The 22,028-nt window shown below is 36.6% G+C and overlaps 1 protein-coding gene across 1 annotated transcript in view; it reads right to left on the bottom strand.

Annotated features, from left to right (window-relative positions):
* The window catches only part of LOC105388554 (synaptogenesis protein syg-2), a 112,490-nt gene that overhangs the window by 33,531 nt on the left and 56,931 nt on the right, over nt 1-22,028 (bottom strand). Inside the window, exons 3-4 of the mRNA XM_048625129.1 lie at nt 6,614-6,782; nt 1,044-1,240 (exon numbers count right to left, since the gene is read on the bottom strand). Of these exons, the coding sequence (XP_048481086.1) occupies nt 1,044-1,240; nt 6,614-6,782 (366 nt within the window). The remainder of the gene's footprint in view (nt 1-1,043; nt 1,241-6,613; nt 6,783-22,028) is intronic.

Here is a 22,028-nt window from a genome sequence, read left to right as displayed (position 1 = left end):
CATTGGTACATGTCAGCGCCGGGATCGAACCTGCATCTCTTGCTTGAGAAGCGGGCGTTTACACGACTGAGCTACACGACAGCTCTCGTTCGTAAGGTTTCGTCAGTATAGTGTAACCCCCCTGTTACGTGGCTCCCCGTCGCGTGGCATTTATCTCGGTGAGTTTCACCCGCTCCATGTGAGCCCTTGTAGCCGATTACTCAAAACGTAGGGCTATTTATCTGTTTGTTGCCTTTTTATGTAGGTACTGTTTATGTACTTTTGGATTAAAATATGTGTACATTTTAGGACAGCATGAACAGCAAAATAACCAAAACGTTACATTTTGTGTCTAAGTTACATAACCATCATTGATAAATCCAAATCATTCGTACGATATGCTTTCCGTACGTAACGATATGCTTACTACAAGATTATACACTCACAAGCAATGAAAAGAATCCAGTGACAATAGCACCAAATTACTACTAATACAACAAACTCACCGACAACATCAAGCACGAGCTTCTGATTCTTCGTAGGCGACTGGTAGAGACTACTACTAGCATCAAGTTCATCTTTGTACCAATTAACTTTATACAATAATCTAATAATACTAAACTCACCGACAACATCGAGCACGATCTTCTGGTTCCTAGTGGGCGACACCTTGAAGTCGACGCGGCAGCGGTACAGCGCCCGGTCGGTGGCCACCACGTCTCTGATGCGGAGGGACGAGGGAGCCTTCGAGTGTTATTATGTATATCGGTGGTACTGACCAAAGTTACGAGGTGTAATGTAACACGTTACACATCGAGAATTTGTGCAGTCAGTAGGTAGTGTTACGGGTAAACCAGCGAGCATAGAGCCGATTTTAGACCCCAGCGTTGCGCAACATGCTCGCTGGGAATGTTACATTACAGTTTTATCAGATCCAATAAAAAACTCACCATCGAGCACGATCTTCTGGCTCCTCGTGGGCGGCTGGTAGAGAATGCTACTAGCATTAAGTTCGCCTTAGTACCAATTCACTTCGTACAATAATCTAATAATAATAAACTCACCGACAACATCGAGCACGATCTTCTGGTTCCTAGTGGGCGACACCTTGAAGTCGACTCGGCAGCGGTACAGCGCGCGGTCCGTGGCCACCACGTCCCGGATGCGGAGCGACGACGGAGCCTTGGCGTGCCAGAGCGCGCGCCCCTTCAGCGTGTCGTCTGCCCAGTGCGCCTTCGCGTCTTTTACTCGCCCGTCGTAGCTGTAAAAGGAGGTTACAGTTATAATTTTTTTTTCTATATTAATTACTATCTGTTTCCGCGAGCTTTGCTTCGCCTTAAAAAGTTTTCAAGTGGAAATTCCGCGATAAAATCAAGAAAGCCTATGTGTAAATCCATCCTGGATTAACTCCATACCAAATTTCGCAGCTGACACTTTTAAAATGTGTGTTTCTCTTTGGAGTTATAAACTCAGTATCCTAATTATGAAAAGTAGAAGCACGGCTTTAGAAGGCAATTACTATCTGTTTTTAACCTACATCAAACATAATTATAACACCAATCTTTCCTGTCCTGTGGCGGATTAATAAACATGGCTTTCACGTGGAATCCGAAACTAAGTATATAAACGAAATTAATTGGATAACTTGAAGACTCTTGGGCAAATTGGCACTATACGTCTGCCATCACGAGGAAAATTGGCGTAATTAGGTCTAAAGCAGTACTTATTTTCGAATGTTCGTGACTTTGGGCAATAAATATTCTCCACTAAATAGAAATAGCATGCATGAAAACTCTTTTGAAGGCTTCTTCACTTCATACTTCACATACTGAGGTTTTTTTCGAGACCTAATTAGAATGTTAATGTTACCATGTGAAAAGAATAGCGCGGCTACTACCTACTGTCATTATACGTATTTGATTTTGGATGGTTTTTACAAAGCTATAATCTAAAGTGAAAGTGAGACGGCCGAATGGCGTAGTGGTTAGTGACCCTGACTACTGAGCCGATGGTCCCGGGTTCGATTCCCGGCTGGGGCAGATATTTGTTTAAACACAGATATTTGTTCTCGGGTCTTGGATGTGCCCGTTAAATGGCAATAGGCCCGCCCCCTATTACATTGGGACTAACATAACACTCTGGTGAAAAGTGGGTGCAGCAATGCACCTCTGCCTACCCCGAAAGGGAGTACATTAGTACAAGGCGTGAGTGCGTGTGTTTTTTATAATCTAAAGTTAAATACAATCTTGTTTTTATTTTTGGGAAAATTGCTAATGGTGTTTACAAACAACCAAAATAAAAAACAAACATCCAAGAATAAAACAAAAAATGAATGTATATTTGTGAATTCAATCTACCTCTACCCAGGCCAGCGGCCGCTACACGGGTTCGTTATCGATGTCGATCATCTCGTTTAATGCGCGTACCACCAATCACAGCGCCGTATTTATGACGAATCGTGATATTGTGACGTTTATCTACGTCGAAAACGAACCCGTGTAGCAGCAGCAGGAATCAGCAATCAAGCGAGTACACGAAATTTGAAACATATGACGCGTGATATGAAAGTGTTCAGATTTGATACGCACGTGAGGTCTAGGTGCCTGTTCAATGTGAACAAGAACTTACCTACTGCTGTTTAGCTTTATTACTACTACGCAAATATGTTTAAATTTTAATTAACGGTACATTATGTAATGAATAGTACTAATAACCGGTACTTATGCTAAATCAGAGCGATTGCTGAGTATGTCGAACATTTTACAATGTGATTTATTAATATGGCAAACAATATTGCAAACTATTATAGGTATGTGTAAACACTTAACTATCTATTAATTTAATGGATTGTTTGCGTTGAAAATGTTCGCGTTATGCATAGCCGTCATAATTTTAAACGATGATTTTTAACATTCTGTATAGGATTTATTGAGTGTGGAATATTTTTTTTGCGTTTAACTTTGTAGACTTGCTTATACTCCTGTATAATACCTACTCGTATGTTAAATCGTCGTCAAAATTCGACCATTTTTATAATTAATTGTTGTGTAGTATCTAGGTATTGCCTGAAATAACAAAAACGTTTGATTCTAACCGCGATTTTCGACCATTTTATTAACGATATTGTTATTATTCATGAAAATATAAGCTGCTTGAAATGAAGCATCTTCTCGTATTTTAAATCAACAACCGTCTGATGCTGCTAATGTACACTATCGAAATTATTATTTATTCAGATATCTAAAGTAAGTATATAGATTCTTTTGGAAAGTAAAATAAGAGGCTTATATTGTTTACTTTCAGTATGCTTTCCTAGAATTTCAGGCTTGTTTTTTTCCATACAATAAGATACTAAATAATAGTTCGTTGAAAGCTTTATATTTTTAAAGTAGTGTACATTAGTGTTATATCAGACTGGATGTCTTAGTGATTATTACTGCTGACTGTTGTGTGCTAAAGCCCGTTCGAGACCCGGCCAGCACACACATTTGTTCGTATTTCATGGTAATTATGATGGAGGATTTCCAGACTCAAGTGGGTTTTAATGTCTTATGTAAACAGTATTATAAAAAAAAATACAAAATAATAATACACTTTAAGAATAATTCTTTTACCGATAAAAAGCTCATCCAAGAAACGGAAGTTGGAAAAATTATAAAACCTATAGATTTAGGAAGGCAAATTCACCAAAGTTGTTTGTTGAAAATATTAATACAAGCACGCCGGCGATGCCGGGCCGTGAATATTTTAAGACATCTGCAAAGCTCTTAAATTTAATTTCCGCTATTCGCAGCTGACTTCGTGCAGTTTCCAAATAGTTTCACCATTTCATAATCCAATCAGAGCATTTTAAGAGCCGTCGGCATTGTATTCGAGGTAATTTGGTGCCCGTACTGCCATGCATAACAGATGCTCGGCTGAGCGACATATAAAATATGCAAACTGCGCTAGATTGCGATTTAGCCATGAATCTTGCTCGATACACCACTTTATGGGCTCCGGGCCACCGCGGCGCCTCACGCTACTCATTTTTATACTAAAACGTAAAACTTTGTTTAGTATTTTCTGCTTTATTCGGTAAAACTTTGTGTGTTGGAAGCGTGTTGGTATATTTACGTGTTTTTGGGTATGTAATATACGACTGTTCGCCACATGCCTTGGACGATGGGACAGAGACTATTTTAAAAGTGAAAAAAGTACCTACGGCTAATGAATAAAATGATGGACGAAAAAAGTTTACCTGGAAAGATTAAATGCATGGACTTATTCCAAATCGGCGATACGGCACTCACATCGCGTGAGTTAAATAAAAATAAAATGCTTTTGACGTTCCTCGAATAACTTTTATTTCTTGGGTAGCGTAGAACTTTCTGTCTGAATGTATTATTCAAATGTAACAGAAAAGCTTTTATGGTGACTTATTTATCACAATAGGAGCAAAGTTTACTTGTCTTGACCATTGGCGCTGACTTTAACAACTCTACTCTGCCGTGCGTTCAGAAATGCCTGTCCCACTGGAAACAGAGTCAGTGACTTTTATCTCGGGTAAATAGATGCGATTATCGTAACTTTTTCATGCATTTCAGATGGCTTTTTATGCTGAACGGTCGCATCACTCTTGCTATGAACATGGTGGGGGCGGCAGTAAATGTGCTTACATTTTATTTCATTAGGTACGTGCATGGTTTACTGACAGTACATACTGTGTCACGAAGCCTTCTTTGTGCATATACCTAGGATACCTACTCATGCAGCAGTCGATGATTGGCTTATAATGTTCATTAAAAAATAAGAGAAAATAAAACTCATGACTCATGGGCATACAAAAATCCGAACCTATATGTAGAACAGACTAAATAACACATCCTACTGTTTGTCGGGCGCTTGTGGGCAGCGTGCCTTACGGTCGCACACTGGTCGCATAGTCCGCCCCCGAGACCACAAACACTTTGACATCGCCATTCTACACAGACAACTATTCGCACAGCTCAAAGCGTACCAACTATTCTGAGTAATTGAACTGCTTCATGTAGCAAGATTGAGTTTTAGCTGGGCCCGTGTCTGAATTCATAATTTTGGTTCGAGGTCTCGAGGTTTGCGGTGTGGAGACCTATGTGCGAGGTGAGTTGTAGTTTGTATAAGCGGTATTAATTTACTATACTGTATTTCGTTTGGGCAGGCAACTGATAGGGTCCACAAAAAAGTGTATACATATATAAAAGTATATATAAAGCACGGAATAGCTAGAATACTATATTTCGGTGTCGGTACTATGAAATGGTATCAGTGACATATAAATCAAGTTGGAGCAGAAGGTATTTTCTTCCCGGGCTAGGCTACGAGGCTTGAGAATTGTTTTTCCAGGTAGTGTTAGTAAGTTATAATATTTGTGGTCTCCAATTTTGACTAATATTTCAGCTGATATTGCTGCGATTCTGAAGACAACCAATTTAAATATTCCAGTGGGAAAATGTATAATTTGACATTGTTAACATTTTATTTTGTGCCTACGTAACCGAAATCACTGTTTTATATACTACACTACTGTTTATATTATACTACTACTACAGGGAAACTATGGCCAGCCAGTTCACTGATAAAGACCTACCCTGTATGGTTGGCAGCACAACTTAGTTTTCCTAACCTGTCACTCGTCTGACTTACGGCTGTCAGACTGAAAGCTATTTGTACCCTCCACCTCCACTAACCGTATTTAGTTTTGACGGACAAAGATCTGAAGTTGCCTGCAAGCTTTGAAATATCAGAAGTAAACCTTCAAATGCTACAAAATTACGAAGGTATCCTATTTCTCATAACCGTAGCGGAAAGTTAGACATACTTTCATGATTATTAAATGTTCTCATGCATCTAAAACTGAAACATTTACGAGCAAACTAATTTATTTAGTGCTGTATATTTATCAAGTTTCTGAGAGGCAGCTGTATAAATATAGAGTATGAAGATTTCACTGTTTTATATATAAATCAAATCAAATCAAATATTTTATTGCCATCAAGTGTACATTGATCTTAAATAAAATAGTAAGTACTTACAACTTGATACCCATAGTGGGCACTGCAAATTTACTTAAAGCTAGTAGGAATCAAATTCAAAAATAACAAAAACAAGCTTAACATTATCCACCAATGAAATGGCTATTTCACTTAAATAATAACTAAATATTAAGAATTAGATCAGAACATCATACTTCTCGGCAAATTTTGTATTTTATATTAGCCATAATTTTCATCAATATCAGATTGTGAATAAATACTCAATCTGATATTTATGATTATAGCTATTCTAGCGTTTCTGTTCCAGGCTTTTTATGTCTGGCGACGACGTGAGCAAAACGGATAGTGAAGTTTACTAAATATACAATATTACCACTTTGTGAATATTTTACAGTCGACCAGATAGGCGACATACTCAAGAAGAGCCAAATTAGGAGTTTCCGAAACCGACGTGCGTGTATGAAGAGACTAATGAATGTTGAGGAAGCGAAAGAAGTATGTCAGGATCGTGGCACGTGGAGATCCATAGTCTCTGCCTACCCCTCTTGGAGACAGGCGTGAGTATATGTATGTATGTATGTATGTATTTTACAAAAAAATACTTAAGGCTACAATCTCACCTGTAAATAGGCACGTCGTCCTTATACCACACGACGAGCAGCAGAGCGTCGGGCAGCTGAGGCGAGCGAGTGTCGCACGGCAGTGTCGCCTCGCCGCCCGACACCGCCGACACCCGCGCCGCGTCCAGAGACTCCGCCATGGCGGCTGGCACCGGCCCGTGGGTGAGGCCTGTGGGCGAAGGGGTTTATGTTAGGGATAGTAAGAAAAATGCCATATTAAACATAACTTGTAAAAAAGCTAAGTGCCTATTTCGCCATAGTGGGTTAGAGCATAACCAGGGATTATTGCTTGACTTTTGACACAACATCTCTCAAGAATTTAATATGGAGATGTCGTATAATTGATGAAATAATCAAATAATCCCTTGTTATGATCTAACCGAGTATGATGAAACTGGGGATAGGCTGATTTTGATAAAATATTGCTAAGAACAATTAAGTGGGGTAACATCACCTATGACCCAAAAAAAGGATCGGAAATCGTTAGTTGTTCAGAAGCTTTTGGCTTGGTATAGCACTTGTAAAACCCTGTGTTGTGTATACAGTTTAAGTTCACTGGTATATTCCAGAAATGTATAACAGACAAATACGATTGCGAACAGAATACCTACCTAAATAATTTCTGTCTAGAATTTAGAAAGACAATATTTTTTATAACATAAAATATGGTTTAATTTTTTATGATGATACCTATACCCTTTTGAGTTATTCCGTAAAGACATCAGTATCCCTTTGACTTCTCAGAAAGGAAAAATAACTGTGTCTTTTATTTTGTAAAATATAAAACTAAGGGTCCTCATAATTTATTTATCTTGCCCTCGAATAAAGATCACAGGGACTTTTGTAGAATAATTTGAGGTACCGTTAGCACGATCAAACTTGGGATAAAATTTAGCGGTCACAGATAGACAATCGCATAATTTGAGATTATTGGTATATTTTGTAAATATACAATGTGATGGATATAAATCCTAGCATGTGCTAATTAACTATTCTCAAATTGATGTACCAAAAGGAGTGCGTATCTGCTCACACTATACCTCTCATTACAATATTTTTATAGGATGTGTACTTACACAATATGCGTTACATGTATACCTACTACAGCTAGAGATACGGCGCTCTCGTACCACGTGTGTAGAGTATAGTGAAAAGTGGACGGCTCGTTTGCATTCCACTGCAACTGAAACTCTATCCTTGTATACAATAACAATACATAATAATATTATAAGTAGCACAAAGAACGCGAAAATATTAACTTCTGTATTTTTGCACCAAAATATAAACTTTCTCTGTTAATAAACTTTTGTAGTTTCTATTTTATCCTGATTGTTTTGACTACTATATTTTCTTTAGCATACATTATTCAGCTTTCAGGACGTTCACTAATTACTTTTTTTGATTTTTGTATATTGCTGATCGACCAATTGAATATGGACCTTAAATTTGCGATCTAGGAATCAAATTGGCTGGCAAATTTACCATTTTTCTGCGACATATAAATAAAAATATACGAGTAGTTGAAAATACTAGCTAAAACGAGAACTGGGGCACACAGGCCCGTGAGCGTGAGTAAAATATTGAGTGTATAAATAAACCACTTATATAATTACTAGCTCGTAGCTGCAGCTATATATAGCATGGGTGGTTTATATTTAAATTTGTACTAAATACACTCAGGAGAAATAAAAAAGTTCCAGTGACGATAGTACCAATGAAAAAGACTAGCTTAATGACGCCGTCTGCAATATTGAAGTACTTTTAACAGCGCATCAGAATATTTATTACCAACGTAAATATTTTGATCAAATTCTAAATTAAGTGTTTAAAAAATTTGGGGACATTTGGTGTCGACATTTAGTGTGTGGAACTTTTTCATGTCGTCAACGGTTAGATTGGTGCATTGGTTAATAACGCTTGACGTGACGAGCAGATATTTATTTAATAGATATTTTTGGGTTTTCCATATAAAATACACCTTCGTATATCGCTTAAAGCCATAATTTTAATGCGAGGCATGAGTATACTTGGGCACACCTGAAGTCCAATAAGTAATTATAAAAAAAAATACGCAAATACAGTAACGGTTTTAGCCTTATATGTAAAGAAAAATGTTGAAGCGGAGAAGTATTTCACTTATGCACCAACAATTTATTGTGAGCTCCATTTAAACTAGTTCTTCGAAGTCTGAACTGAACTGTTAGGTATAGAAGCCTATTTCGTTATAACTTAGTGATGCAATTACGATTTAAAATACCTATTAAGAATTAACAGATTTTTCATAGAATTTTTATTCAATGACCTGTGACAAGGCCAAAGTAATATTTATATGGAATACATTTAGGTATCTAATAAGATGCATTTTACAATCTATCTGAAGTAGCTTGCTATGTAAATTAAAATTTGAAAATCTAAAATAAATTATATAGAAGACCTATGTACAGATCATTATTCTGCTTACTATTTATTTAGCTCAAGATAAATGTGTAAATTAGTATCCTTCAGTATGCAATAATAATAATAATATACCAGTTATTTGTATATATACAAGTTATTTGTACAAATAGCTAAGCTGAAAACAATCAGAGGGAAAAAATATAATAATAGAAGACCTTAAATTAGAATTAAATAAAAATACAAAGCACAAACGAGACATATTGAGATAGTTCCGCGCACCGGAATAAGTATGAAAACCGAGTGCCGTATTCTAAAAACCATTCGTTTCTTCACACAGTAACGGACGGGGTTCGAATCGAACACCTTTCCGCGGTGATAAATGGCGCGATTAACATTGCGAGTCTCAGATCTTCTGAAGAGATGGCGCGAATAACGAGCTAATATTTCAAAGGCTTTCTCTGAAAGTACTGAATTCATATGGCTCGGTACTGACGGTCATTTTGAATGTTTATCGCGACGGCGGTTGTTTATTTCATTTAAATTAAGGGGCCTCGTGGAGTCAAAACGAAGTAACATTTGCGTGGTAATTAGTTTCAAATACAATTCTATTTGAATCCCAAAATCGTAGTTAAAACAAGTTCGCAATAGGGGGGTAGGTATGTGGGTTATTGACGACCGAATGGCGCAGTGGTTAGTGACCCTGACTACTGAGCCGAAGGTACCGGGTTCTATTCCCGGCTGGGGCAGATATTTGTTTAAGGACAAATATTTGTACTCGGTTCTTGGGTATTATTATATTTAATATGTATCTATCTATGTATTTGTGTAGATATATCAGCTGTCCGATACCCATAACACAGGCTCTGCCTAGCTTGGGGTCGGATGGCCGTGTGTGAAGATGTCCCCACATATTAATATATACCATATACATTATTATATAAAATAGAGCAACGCGGACTCGGGTGTAGGGATTTACTATAAAAACGTAGAGACTTGTTAAACGCCATTGGAGATGAAATAGGCAGACGTTCCCCTCTGCCGGGGTAGTGGGCCAGAAAGGCCCACCGATTTATAAAAACTAGATGCAGTCTCAATTTTCACTAGACTCAATCTAGTTGGCAAAGCGTTCGTTTCATAGAAAATGATTTGTTCACAAACTAAAATGACAGCTTTATTTCATAGAATATTAGGATTTCCGGATTTGTTCACAGATTTGATCGCCTTCGGTCATGGTTTATTGTTATTAGCCGTTACCTAGCAACCAATGTCAAAAAAATGCAATAGTGATGTACCGGTATGCAGATAATATGTATTTATCGACAAAAGGACATAAGTAGTTGGGAAGCGTCCGAAGTCGAGTTGGCCTCAGTGATGGCTGGGGTTAAGCAAATCGCACGGTCAGCTATCGGATGGGTGACCGATTTCAAATGGTTTTCTTTTCTGGTCGCTTCCGTGCTTCGGATGGACGGCACGTCAAGTCGTGGGTCCCGGTTGATGCTTCGGCAGGGCAGCTTGAAAACATCTGACAGTCGGGTTGCACTTACATTCGACATACCACTTGCATTGTACTCATCAAAACAGCGATACGGCTTGCGACCTATCACGCGAGTACAAATGTAGTACCAAAAAACTACTAGGTATATGTGCGGCATTTATTTTTTATATAGTATTCGTTTTAAGGATAACTTATTTAAATAAAGGCTTCGTTTAATAATCATTCATAATTTAGCTAATTTAAAATGGGTACAATTTAAATCATCACCAAAAAAAATTTTTGTTCGCTAACACCTAGCACCAAACAAAATAATTAGGTCCAAATTAATTAAACCAACCCCAAAATCAAAATCCCAAATAAAAACGTTTACGTTCCAAAATAAATAAACACGCCTCCAAATAATTGCAAGTTTACAATAGATATTCTTTTTAGTCACCAAAACGGATAAATCATCACCAAATCGTGTTTCCTATAATATTGTAGAAATGTTGGCACTATTTACATACCATAAAAAATGTATGAACATCATTAAAATTTATTTCAAACCAAATAATGTATATTGCCGTCCCCGTCCCCGTCCCGTCCCCAAGGTCCCCAAGGTCTCCGAGGTCCCCAAGGTCTCCTAGGTCCCCTAGGTCCCCAAGGTCGCCAAGGTCCCCAAGGTCCCCAAGGTCGCCAAGGTCCCCAAGATGCCCAAAGTCCCCCAGGTCGCCAAGGTCCCCAAGATACTTTAAGTCCCCCAGGTCCCCAAGGTCGTCAAGGTACCCAAGGTGCTTAAGGTCCCCAAGGTCGCCAAGGTACCCAAAATCCCCAAGGCCACCAAGGTCGCCAAAGTCGCCAAGGTCCCCGTCCCCGTCCCCGTACATATTCCCATCCTTATCTTAATAAGCATTCCTATCCCCACCCTCATTTGAAGATATAAAGATATATTATAGTAGGTACCTACTAATTATTTAATTCTAAAAGTATTTTAACAAGTGACTTTGGTTTAGGGTACAATTTTTTTTTTTGGCTTAGCAGGGTTACTAAAATGGTACTCATAAAATAAAATATTGGTTACATCTACTTAGCGACAATATAGTTTATCTGGTTTCAAATAAATTTAAATGGTGTTGATATAGTTTTATGGTATACAGAAAAAAATTATTGGTTTATTTCTGCAATATTATAGGACACATGATTTGGTGACGATTTATCCGTTTTGGCGGCGATTTCGAATTTATTGGAGGCAGAATTGAATATTTTTTGGTGGAGGTTTAAATACAATTATAATTAGTACCATTTAAAATTAGTAGGTAATTCCAACCCATGTTCTCGAATTCATCGATAACACTCATCGATAATTGTTACATCCATTGGCAAGAAAAATGAAAACACTGTGTTCATTATTAAATGTCACTTCACGTAACCCTTATTGCTGGGAATTAAAACTCATAATGGCATGTCAAATGAGACATAATCAAGGTAAACGGTAAAATTTCCCCCCGCAAAAATTGGCAGACTTTTTTGTATCAAGAAAGATCGCTATGACGCTTCCCGAGGGTACACCCGAGTCCGCGAGTCCGCGTTGTTCTATGTTAAACGCTGTCAAGAGGCTGTCAAATGCCTGATAAATATGTCATATTCTATTTTAAATCCTGTGATACATGAATGTTTTTTATACTAAGCGTCCGTTCACTACGACCGACAGTCCGACTTGGGGAGGAGGAGCTTTACATTACTTATCACGAATAGAAATTAAAAAAAAACATAGTCACAATGGCTCAATGTTCCATTTCCAACATGTTTAAAACCTCACCTCTACAAGGTCGGGCTGTGTGAAGTGACCCTTAGTCCGCTCTGTCTACCCCTGCATGCAAGGATTACAATCGTAAGCTTATAAATACAAACACATTGTGCTTTGAGCCTTTCCGAAATGTTAATAGCATTGGGTTCGCCTATGTACAAATTTATTATAGGTGCAATAAATACATAATTTAATAATAAGAATACTGATTTTATTATGTTTAAATCGATCTGAAATGGTATTATAATTTTTACTTGTACTTATGGAATCTTTAACGTTTTTAGATTGGTGCACGAGCCGTGTCGAAAGTACAATACAAAGCAGGTACCTACACATCTAGAGTCAATACGTACAATTTTCACAACGATATTTTCTATACCTAGGCATACCTAGTACATTTTTTAATAAGTTAGGTATGTTTCTATTTGCAAAATAAAACAAAATACTTGACAAAAAACGATTAAAACAAATGATGTAATTATATCGTACCAACCATGAAATCAGATGCTATCTGAAAAATCCTTCGTTCACTACCTTCAGGGATCTTACTTAAATTACGCTTTAGACGTGTATCGTTCTAATACGTTCGTCGTAAGAGTTAAATTAGACTGCAAGTGCCGTCCTTCTGTACATCCAATTTGGATTAAGTGACGTATACGTATACTTTCAGCTTTAATTAGTAAATCCCAAGTTCGTTCGTGTGTGAGATAAACATTCGAGATAAAATCTTGCAATATCCCTTGTACTCGTAATAAAGATCCGTTTTTAACCCTCGAATGTTACAGTGGTTTCGCTTGTCGCACCTTTGAAATTAATGGAGTATCGTCTCAAAATTTCATAATATTTATTTATCATTTTTGAAATTTTATATACTTTTATTATATAGTTTATGATATTTTTTTGATTATATAGTCGTATATTGTTAATAAACGATTTTTTACTTTACTATAGTATACAAAAGTAATAATGTACAATCAGTGAACTGTAATTGCATGTTTTCGTGTTCATCTTATTTTTTTATGTTAGATTGTTACTCAACTTCGTGAAATTTTGAACTATGTTCTTTTTGTTCCAAAGAGTAGTCACAAAACGGATGGACAAAATAAAATATAAACGAATAACTAAATATTTAAGTTATTTATTTTATGACTTTCGAAAGGGTAAATTTTGTTGTAAAATAAACTTCTCAGTAAGTAAATTCGTCAGTCCGTTACCCTCTTAATATTTTGCGCGTACACTCTTTCACTGGCATTAATATTCTCAACATCAAACAATCGTTAACATCTGCTGGGTATTAGAGCTAACGCAGTCGTTCCGCCATCAACTATGGTAGAGTAAAGGCAGTATGACCTCATTGAAATTATTTAAAGAAAAATAAAAACTAAGAATTGTCTTGATGCCTTTCCACTGTTGTATGTAACATTGACTGGTTGAAAATAATGAAAGCCTTTTTTACATTGAATCCTAACTTATATATTATAAATGCGAATGTAACTGTGTCTGTCTGTTACTCTTTCACTCCAAACTGAAATTTGGTATACATACGGTCTAGACCCTGGGAAAGAACATAGGCTACTTTTTATACCGGAATTCCCACGGGAAAAATTTAAGGCGAAGCGAAGCGCGCGGGGACAGCTAGTGAGACTATAAATCTTTTTTTTAAATTATATTTTTCCCTTTTTTAATTTTTTAATTTTCGTCTGAAAATAGCTCTCTTCTTCTTCTCTATCGACTTAGTGTAGTTTTAGTGCTGCTGCCCGGTTGCACGTATTTTGATATTTAAATAAAATCAGACAAAAAGTAGCCGTAAAAAGTAAAGGTAGAGTTTTGTGTTGAATATTAATTAGGCAATGTCAAGGTTACTATCGTTTGGAATAAACCACTGCTGCATAAATTTAATTTTAGTAATGACAAAAAATGCTAGTGTCTTTGTTTTAATTACTTTGAAATTTTGTTTAGTGACTTTTTTATCCCAGACTCTCAGGTGACATTCCCCCTTCTAGATAAATAAATAGGTAAAATTTAAAAAAAAACTAAAAAGAAATGATTTGTGATATGACCATGTTGTCATTACCAAAAAAAATAGACATCTTCATTTGAAGCAAGAAAACACACTTTTTTACGATTTCCATCTACTAGAAAGAGCCTTACTGCTTAGATTTACAATATTCGAACGACATGTCGTATTCAAAATCTTTCTATTTCTTTTAATTTTAAGTTGCTTGTAAGAAATCGCTCTTAGTGATAAGGCCGTCTATTGTTCATTGTTCCTAGCTTATAATAAATATATAAATTCTTATTAAATTAACTGTAGGCTGCATTTTTCCTTGAAAGCCCTAATGTATCAGCGGGACTTAAGGCATATATTTTCTGTTACCTATTTCGAATACTTAGGTATTTCAATATAATATTTTTATAGTAATACCCCATTAGATTCTATTCAAATATCGTTACCTTACTGCCCAAGTTCTACATTCAAGACGAGGCGATGCAATAATCCGCGTCGGCGTATTGTGACAAATCGCGCGATTAGCATCCCGAACACCCGCCGCCTAAGAACCCTCAACAAAACGAATAGTTTAGCTAAAAGTTCGATTCATTCGCTTGTTTATACGATAGACGTTCTATCGGTTTCTTTGTATTACCCGGTGTTATTTATTTAAAGGATTTTACGTTGTATTGTCTAGCGCAGGGTGTTGTAAAGTTGTACCCTGTATTGAATTGGTACTAAAATTTGATTCAATTTCTTTACGTCGTCGGAAGGAAGGAATAATTAGGGTATTATTAGGTTAGAATGGCTTTGGCCTCGTAGACGGATGGGCTCGCAATGGACGGATGGATTCAAAATCGATTTATGTTTGTTATAAGTATCCTTATCTTGAGTATGCTTTGCATTCACGTAAATATATAAAAATGCTTGTCAATTATATGTTAACAACTTTGGTTAGGTTAGTTAGGTTAGGTGTCATTCGTGTTAATATAGGTATATTATGAATTTATCACAATGTGTTGTGTGCACGTAAAAATGAATTTTTAAATTTGTTGTTACACAAAGTTCAATTGTCACAAAGCACTGAATCAACAACAGCTCCCGAAACGAATCAGTTTTTTATTTTATTTTATAAAACAGTGCACATTTCTACAGTTTTGAGTTAAATTACAGTGTTAGCTATTTCCTATTACACTTACTTGCTAAATAATGTTATTATAACTGGTAATAATTATTATGCAAGTCAAAATGTAAGCCGTCAGTGTGTTTTGTTATTTATGTTTGCTTAATACTATATTAATATGAGTTGACATAGTGCATATCATTATGTATTGAATGGTCTCCCACCCTTGCTAATTAACGTTTCAGGAACTCATACTATTCATATTTATACCTAATTATTTGAGATTAGTATTTCCATAATAGTGAAAAGAGGTCTGTAACTTATTACTGCTACATAGGTACCTAAATATATAATACTAGCTGTTCCCGCGCGCTTCGCTTCGCCTTAAAAAGTTTTCCCGTGGGAATTCCGGGATAAAAAGTAGCCTATGTTCTTTCTCAGGGTCTAGACCGTATGTATACCAAATTTCATTCAAATCCGTTCAGTAGTTTTGGCGTGAAAGAGTAACAGACAGACAGACAGACAGACAGACAGACAGACACAGTTACTTTCGCATTTATAATATTAGTTAGGATTAGGATTAGGATTAGGATGGTGTACGCAACCGAAAAGTAATGAACTCTATTTACGAATTAAGCGTGAATGATAGTTTTTAATACTTAAAAACTACGAATGGGACTTCCCTATGGTTTAAAAACCTTTCCTTGGTGTATTCTAAATAAATGTTTTCATTACTACTATGTTTTTTTTCTCTCTTTGTAACGGAATCATGAAGTTTATTCAAGATATTGTAAAACAATAAGATCTATTATTTTAGGTTATTATACTTTTACACTGTGCCCGTTTCGCATGATAATTGGAAAGATCTAAAGTAAAAAAATAATGAAGGAAGTGGGTAGTCGCGTTCATAAGATTAATTTTGTAATGAAAGTACTTCAGAGGTTTTTTACCAACTTTTCATATTTATTATGAAGTAGCAATATATACCTATTTATGGCGTTCCCACTTATACATTTATACATACACGTGCGGAAAATGAACTGTATCGTATGACTTAATTTGATAACAAAAATACAATCCTATTGGAGTTAAAACTGGATCTGCATTTCTATAAAGAACTTTAAAATAGAACAGAATAACTCATAATAAAACTTTCGAAGGGATCATCTAAATACATACTTTGAATACATCAGTGAAAATGCGACACGGTTTTCTACTCGCATGTTGATCTAGTTTTATAGCTGGACCGCTGAATAATTCACCATATTATTTATATTTAGATACTTACAAAAGTAGTAGTCCCGTCTTGTGCACTCAGCAATGCTAATCTAACGATTTGTCACAGAAACTTTCCAGCTTCGCCCCATCGCAATAAAGTCTTTGGCCCAGACATAATTCTTAGCAGATGTTAACGAGTTCAGTGAAAAAACCTTCGGGACCGAAAGGGCTGTTGTAATTTTGAGATCCTAAATGGGGACCTGTTGACTCTGATAAATGGGTTTTTAGATACTTGATCAATACTTTTTGTAAATAAATAATAAGATTCCCTAATTAGAATAATAATATGCGATTATTTTGCAATATTATACAGCAGTAAATTAATTTTAAATATTTAATGACACAAAACATCCTATATTTCAGTGTCTTACTAGATACCTATAAAAGAATATCGAAATACCAGGAAACATTATGTTTCCTGTAAAAAAAATTCGACAACAAAGTAAAATCTCCAACGACAAAGAAGTACATTATTCATTGGGACACAATGTAAAGAAACGGATCAAAAGTAAATTTTGGGTTAGACGTACGGGCTCTTTGGCCAAGGCACAAATTTTCTGGCAAACATTGGAAACAAAGTTTCCCAAGGGAGCGAACTGGTGATCTATAACAACTAAAAGAAACATGTGTACTGTGATCTTATAGTTGAAGGTAAACATGCTATTTTAAGTTACTTATAGATAATATATTAGTAGGTACCTACCTAACTTCTAAGTAGGTAAGTCTTAAAAGTATTCCCATGGGAATTGCAACTTTAAAGTACTTCAGTAACTAAAATGTCACTCCAAAAAATAAAAAAATAAAAAATATATATGGATAAATTTACACTGGATTCAAAAAACTGGCAACAGTTTCAAAGAACAAGATTCGCTATCGTACAAATTGTGCATATAGTAAAAGGCAAAGTATACTTAAACTCAAAAATATTTTATTTTAGTGACATTAAAATAAAACTAACTTTTTGAAAGTTTCATTCTACTCAATCGGATTTGCGTAAAAGTGTTACGTGAAGCAAAAATTACCATTTATGACAGAATATAAAAATACACGACCTCTGGCCGGGTTCTTTCAAATCCACACTCTGAGCTGATAAAAGTACATTTAAAAATGTTCAGGTTACTACAGGCCTTATCTCTGTCCAGTGTCGTAAAGTCGTAAAATATATAGGTAAGTATACTGGGTGAAAATTTATTAGTGACATCCCTGTTGGCAGATGAATGTACTCGTCTTACTAAACACTAAACAACTTCCAGGGGATAAAGACAGAAAATAAAATCAGTTGTCATGCACTCAATCATTATTCACTCAAGTATGTTTTGAGAGTTAGGCCTTTTTTCACAATGTCTGGGTAGTGTCTACCTGTAAGATTAAATCCCATCAAAAACAATATTTGTCAATAAAACCAAGTCTCGTAACTCAGTTGTTCTACGGTAAAAAGTTGTGAGATCCATGTAATACCAAGTCTTATCCACGCACGCATCTCAATCTTAAAAATCTTTATATGAATATATTGACTAGGCCATCGCATGATTCGCATGGAAACACGTGTTAATTAAATTATTTAGTGCGATGACCAAGTCAATATTTTAGTTTTCACTTAATTCATACACCAAACACTACTTAAATTCAAAATTTGAAGCTTCTAGGTCTGCTAGAAGTGCCTTAGAACTTCTATGATCGGTGAGTGAGTCTGTCAGTGAGTGACAAAATTAAGAAACTTTGAACCGTTATAATTCTTAAACTACTGGTTCAAATTGAATGAAATTTGAAATATACCGTGTCTTTACAATGCCTACATAGTTAGTGAAAATTCAGTCTTCTAGTTTTATCCACAACGAAGGACGACCACGGACCACGTCGAAAATGGCCTGAATTGCTTCGAGAAAAGGATGGTACGGCCGTGCCGCTTTTTTGCTCGACTTGGCGGGGGCACTGCCGTGCCCTCAGATACATGCTGTCACTCTCAGATAAAGACTGATTAAATATATATATATTTAGAAAAAAAAAAAAAACACGCACTCACGCCTTGTACTAATGTACTCCCTTGCGGGGTAGGCAGAGGTGCATTGCTGCACCCACTTTTCGCCAGAGTGTTATGTTAGTCCCAATGTAATAGGGGGCGGGCCTATTGCCATTTTACGGGCACATCCAAGACATATTTAGAATAATTACATTTTATGTTATATATATTACCGATGTTACTTTCAATAAGATTTTGATTTTTAATGGTACCCCGAGATACGGGCAAAGCCTAGTTCGGGGGCCCCTGTTCATTTTGTGATTTTAAATGTAAGATGTACGCAAGAATACTTTTTGTTTTGTAAAATAAGATTTAAATTTTACTTATTATGTGTTTTATGTGCAAATATTTTTTTTTTACTTTACTTTACTTACTTTACTCTCTGTTATTATTATTTTGACAGTGACAGCATGTATTTTATCTCACAGGTAGCCACTAACCAGTCATTGTGAAACAGGGCCTTAGTCTCTGAACGAAAGTTGCTCAGAACTGTCGGATACATTTGCCTGGTAACGGAGATGTCACTGATAAAATTCCACCCTGTAGGGTCCGTATTTTGTTGAACCTCGTCGGGAGGCAAACAATAGGTCTCCGGAGATACTTGAAACGAGATGCACGTACGGACAATCTCCAGAGCGCTGAGACCGCTCTTATTACTTGCCGTGTAGGCTAAAAGCTTCACGGAAAAACAAAATGTCAGCCCACTTGGCTTAATATCTTCTTCTTAGCGTAGTCACAAACACGGCGGCTGGGTTTGTCACCGGCAGTGGTTAAGAGATTATGCATAGTCAAATTAGCTCAGCCGTTACTGCCCAGAGTAAGTGCCAATTTCTCCATTGTCGGTTAAAGCATAACCAGGGAGCAGTGGTTGACTTTTGACACATCTGTCATGAATTTTATATGAGATGACGTATAATTGATGAATGATAACGGGTCGGTTAGATAACCGACTATGGCGAAATTGGCACTTAGTCTGACGTCCTATATGTATTTGGTACTTATAGTTGATACGTCACGGAGAGGCTCCGTCCGTACACCCCCCAGTTCATATACTTTTTTAAAACTATTTAAAGTTAGTAGACCTAATGATAAAAACTACTGTCTATACACATAGATTTTTTCAATATAATGGTACAGTTGTGGCTCTATGATTACGCAAATAATTTCAGAAAACAAGCAGGTCGCTGAAACAGGGAGCTTTTAGAAACAGCGCCATTCGATTGCATTGAAATTCAATTCCGCAAAACCTCCACTTTGCAGGTAAAACTGGAACCCTAACGAAACTCCATTCAGCCACTACCGCTCCCTCTTTCACGGTTTATCGACCATAAAAGCAAAAAACCGGACTTGGGGTTAACTCTGACCGTCCCTCGGGTTATAGTGAAAACGAGAAGTGTCATCGGGTTTTTGTATTGTGGCTGACTCGGTCAGTCGGCCGGCGCGGCTTTTAACAGCATTCCGTGAATAGTTTAGCGTTTTTAATCAAAGCCGTTGTATGCTGGGTACTCACGTATCCACGCGCGGCCATTTTGCGTCACGCGTTATGAAAAACACGGGGCCAGATTTCATTTCCCCCGCATCTAGTATTCAGAGGTCTGTCCCATACGTATAAAGGTATATCCGAAAATCCCTGTCCCGATGAATTGTCACTTTTTATCCGAGACCAGAGCTGCAATCACTCGGTTCAGTGAACGAGTTAATTAATGAAATCTATTAATGTCTCGCGATTTCTTGCCATGGGGAATAGAAGTGGGTTTTTTGCTCTCTAAAGACTCTGTTTCGGTTTTGTCTCGTGGAATTGATAGCTGAGCCATTAGCGCTCTTTTGTTTCGGAGATTTAAATAGAGTTAACTTTCAGACGGTGAAATTGACTGCTTTACTCACAGGCGTTTTAAGCTGAAATTCATGAGAAAGTAAAATTACTAATTATTAGAAGTAAAACTTTTTTAAATAAGTGATCAAGTTGGTATGTAATACAAAAATGAATATAATTACAAGTAACACATTTACTTTTATCACTACTGTTATTATTTTTTGCTACTTACTTATTGTGCTCTACATATATCATGTGTTCCACAATACCCAGTCCCAAAGGATCCCGTCAAATCCGGCTTCAGCGTATACGTAGGTGTCCCAAAACAGATACAATGCATTTGGCTTTTAGTTCCATAAAGATCCTGGATAAAGATGTGTGCCCTTTCTAAAATTGATGCAAGCTACTGATCATTACTTAGTAAATAGCTTGAATAGTTGAATAAGAGTACAGATTGCAGGTTTGGAGCAGGCGATTCGTATCGTAACGTCAGCATTGGTTTCATTAAAGGTTACACTCGCGAGCAATGAATAAGGTCCAGTGACAGCACCAAATTAGTCCGAAACAGCCGTCTGCCGACACAACATAAACATTGAATGTTATGCTGCGTACGGACAGTGCGTATATTGGTACGCGAAGTCGGTTACGCGTGTCCTAGAACGCCATGTCCGTACTTGAAGTTCCCCCTGAGTGTACGCGTAGCTTCTAGTACGGACATGGCGTTCCAGGACACGTGTAACCGACTACGCGTACCAATGTACGCACTGTCCGTACATACGCGCAAAAATTAAAGTCACCTTCCGTGCAGTTGTCGGGTAAATATGATGATGCTATGCACATGATGATCATGAATCTAATCAAACGAGAAGAGTATGAAACAGGCGAATATTAGTTTTGGACTTTGTGAAATCTCACTGCCCCAAGAGACCTAGAGAGCCCGGATATTTCAGTATTTTCATTTCAGCAGTATGTGTTTTGGCATGCATATCAAATTTATGCTATGTCTGTTAATCAGTTACCACAGGGTAGTGAGATATAAGGTTAGATAACTGTGCACTTATTAAATATCATTTTCTTCAAGGGTGGGAAGAAATTGCTTTAAGCAATTCAACTGTTATATAGTACACATTATTTATGTACATGGGTCCTTAAGTTATCAATTCAACTAAATATCTATTTTACAAGACGGTTGTGTCAATTTGCCAACTTACGGTAGTATGATCGCGTTAAGACAGTAGGTAGACCTATAATTATGCATTTCCTATGAATTCTGTACTCCGGATTCACCGTTGCTAGAATATCTTAGTCTAGCTAGAGTCTACATGAAATATCTTACATAAATAGCTCGTCTATTTGCGCTACGGACTTGCACCCGTAGTATTAAAGATTCACAGTTGGTGCTATTGCGATATATACATACATAAATGTTATACGTCTGTCAAATTTATAATTATAAGTTATTGTTCAACGATAATTACATTATTTTTCACCTCCATTGTGATATTTTGCGCAT

The sequence above is a fragment of the Plutella xylostella genome, chromosome 13 (assembly GCF_932276165.1).
Source record: "Plutella xylostella chromosome 13, ilPluXylo3.1, whole genome shotgun sequence".
Lineage (NCBI taxonomy): Eukaryota > Metazoa > Arthropoda > Insecta > Lepidoptera > Plutellidae > Plutella > Plutella xylostella.
The sequence above is the reverse complement of the archived record's forward strand: the minus strand, read 5'-3'. Positions and strand labels throughout refer to the sequence as shown.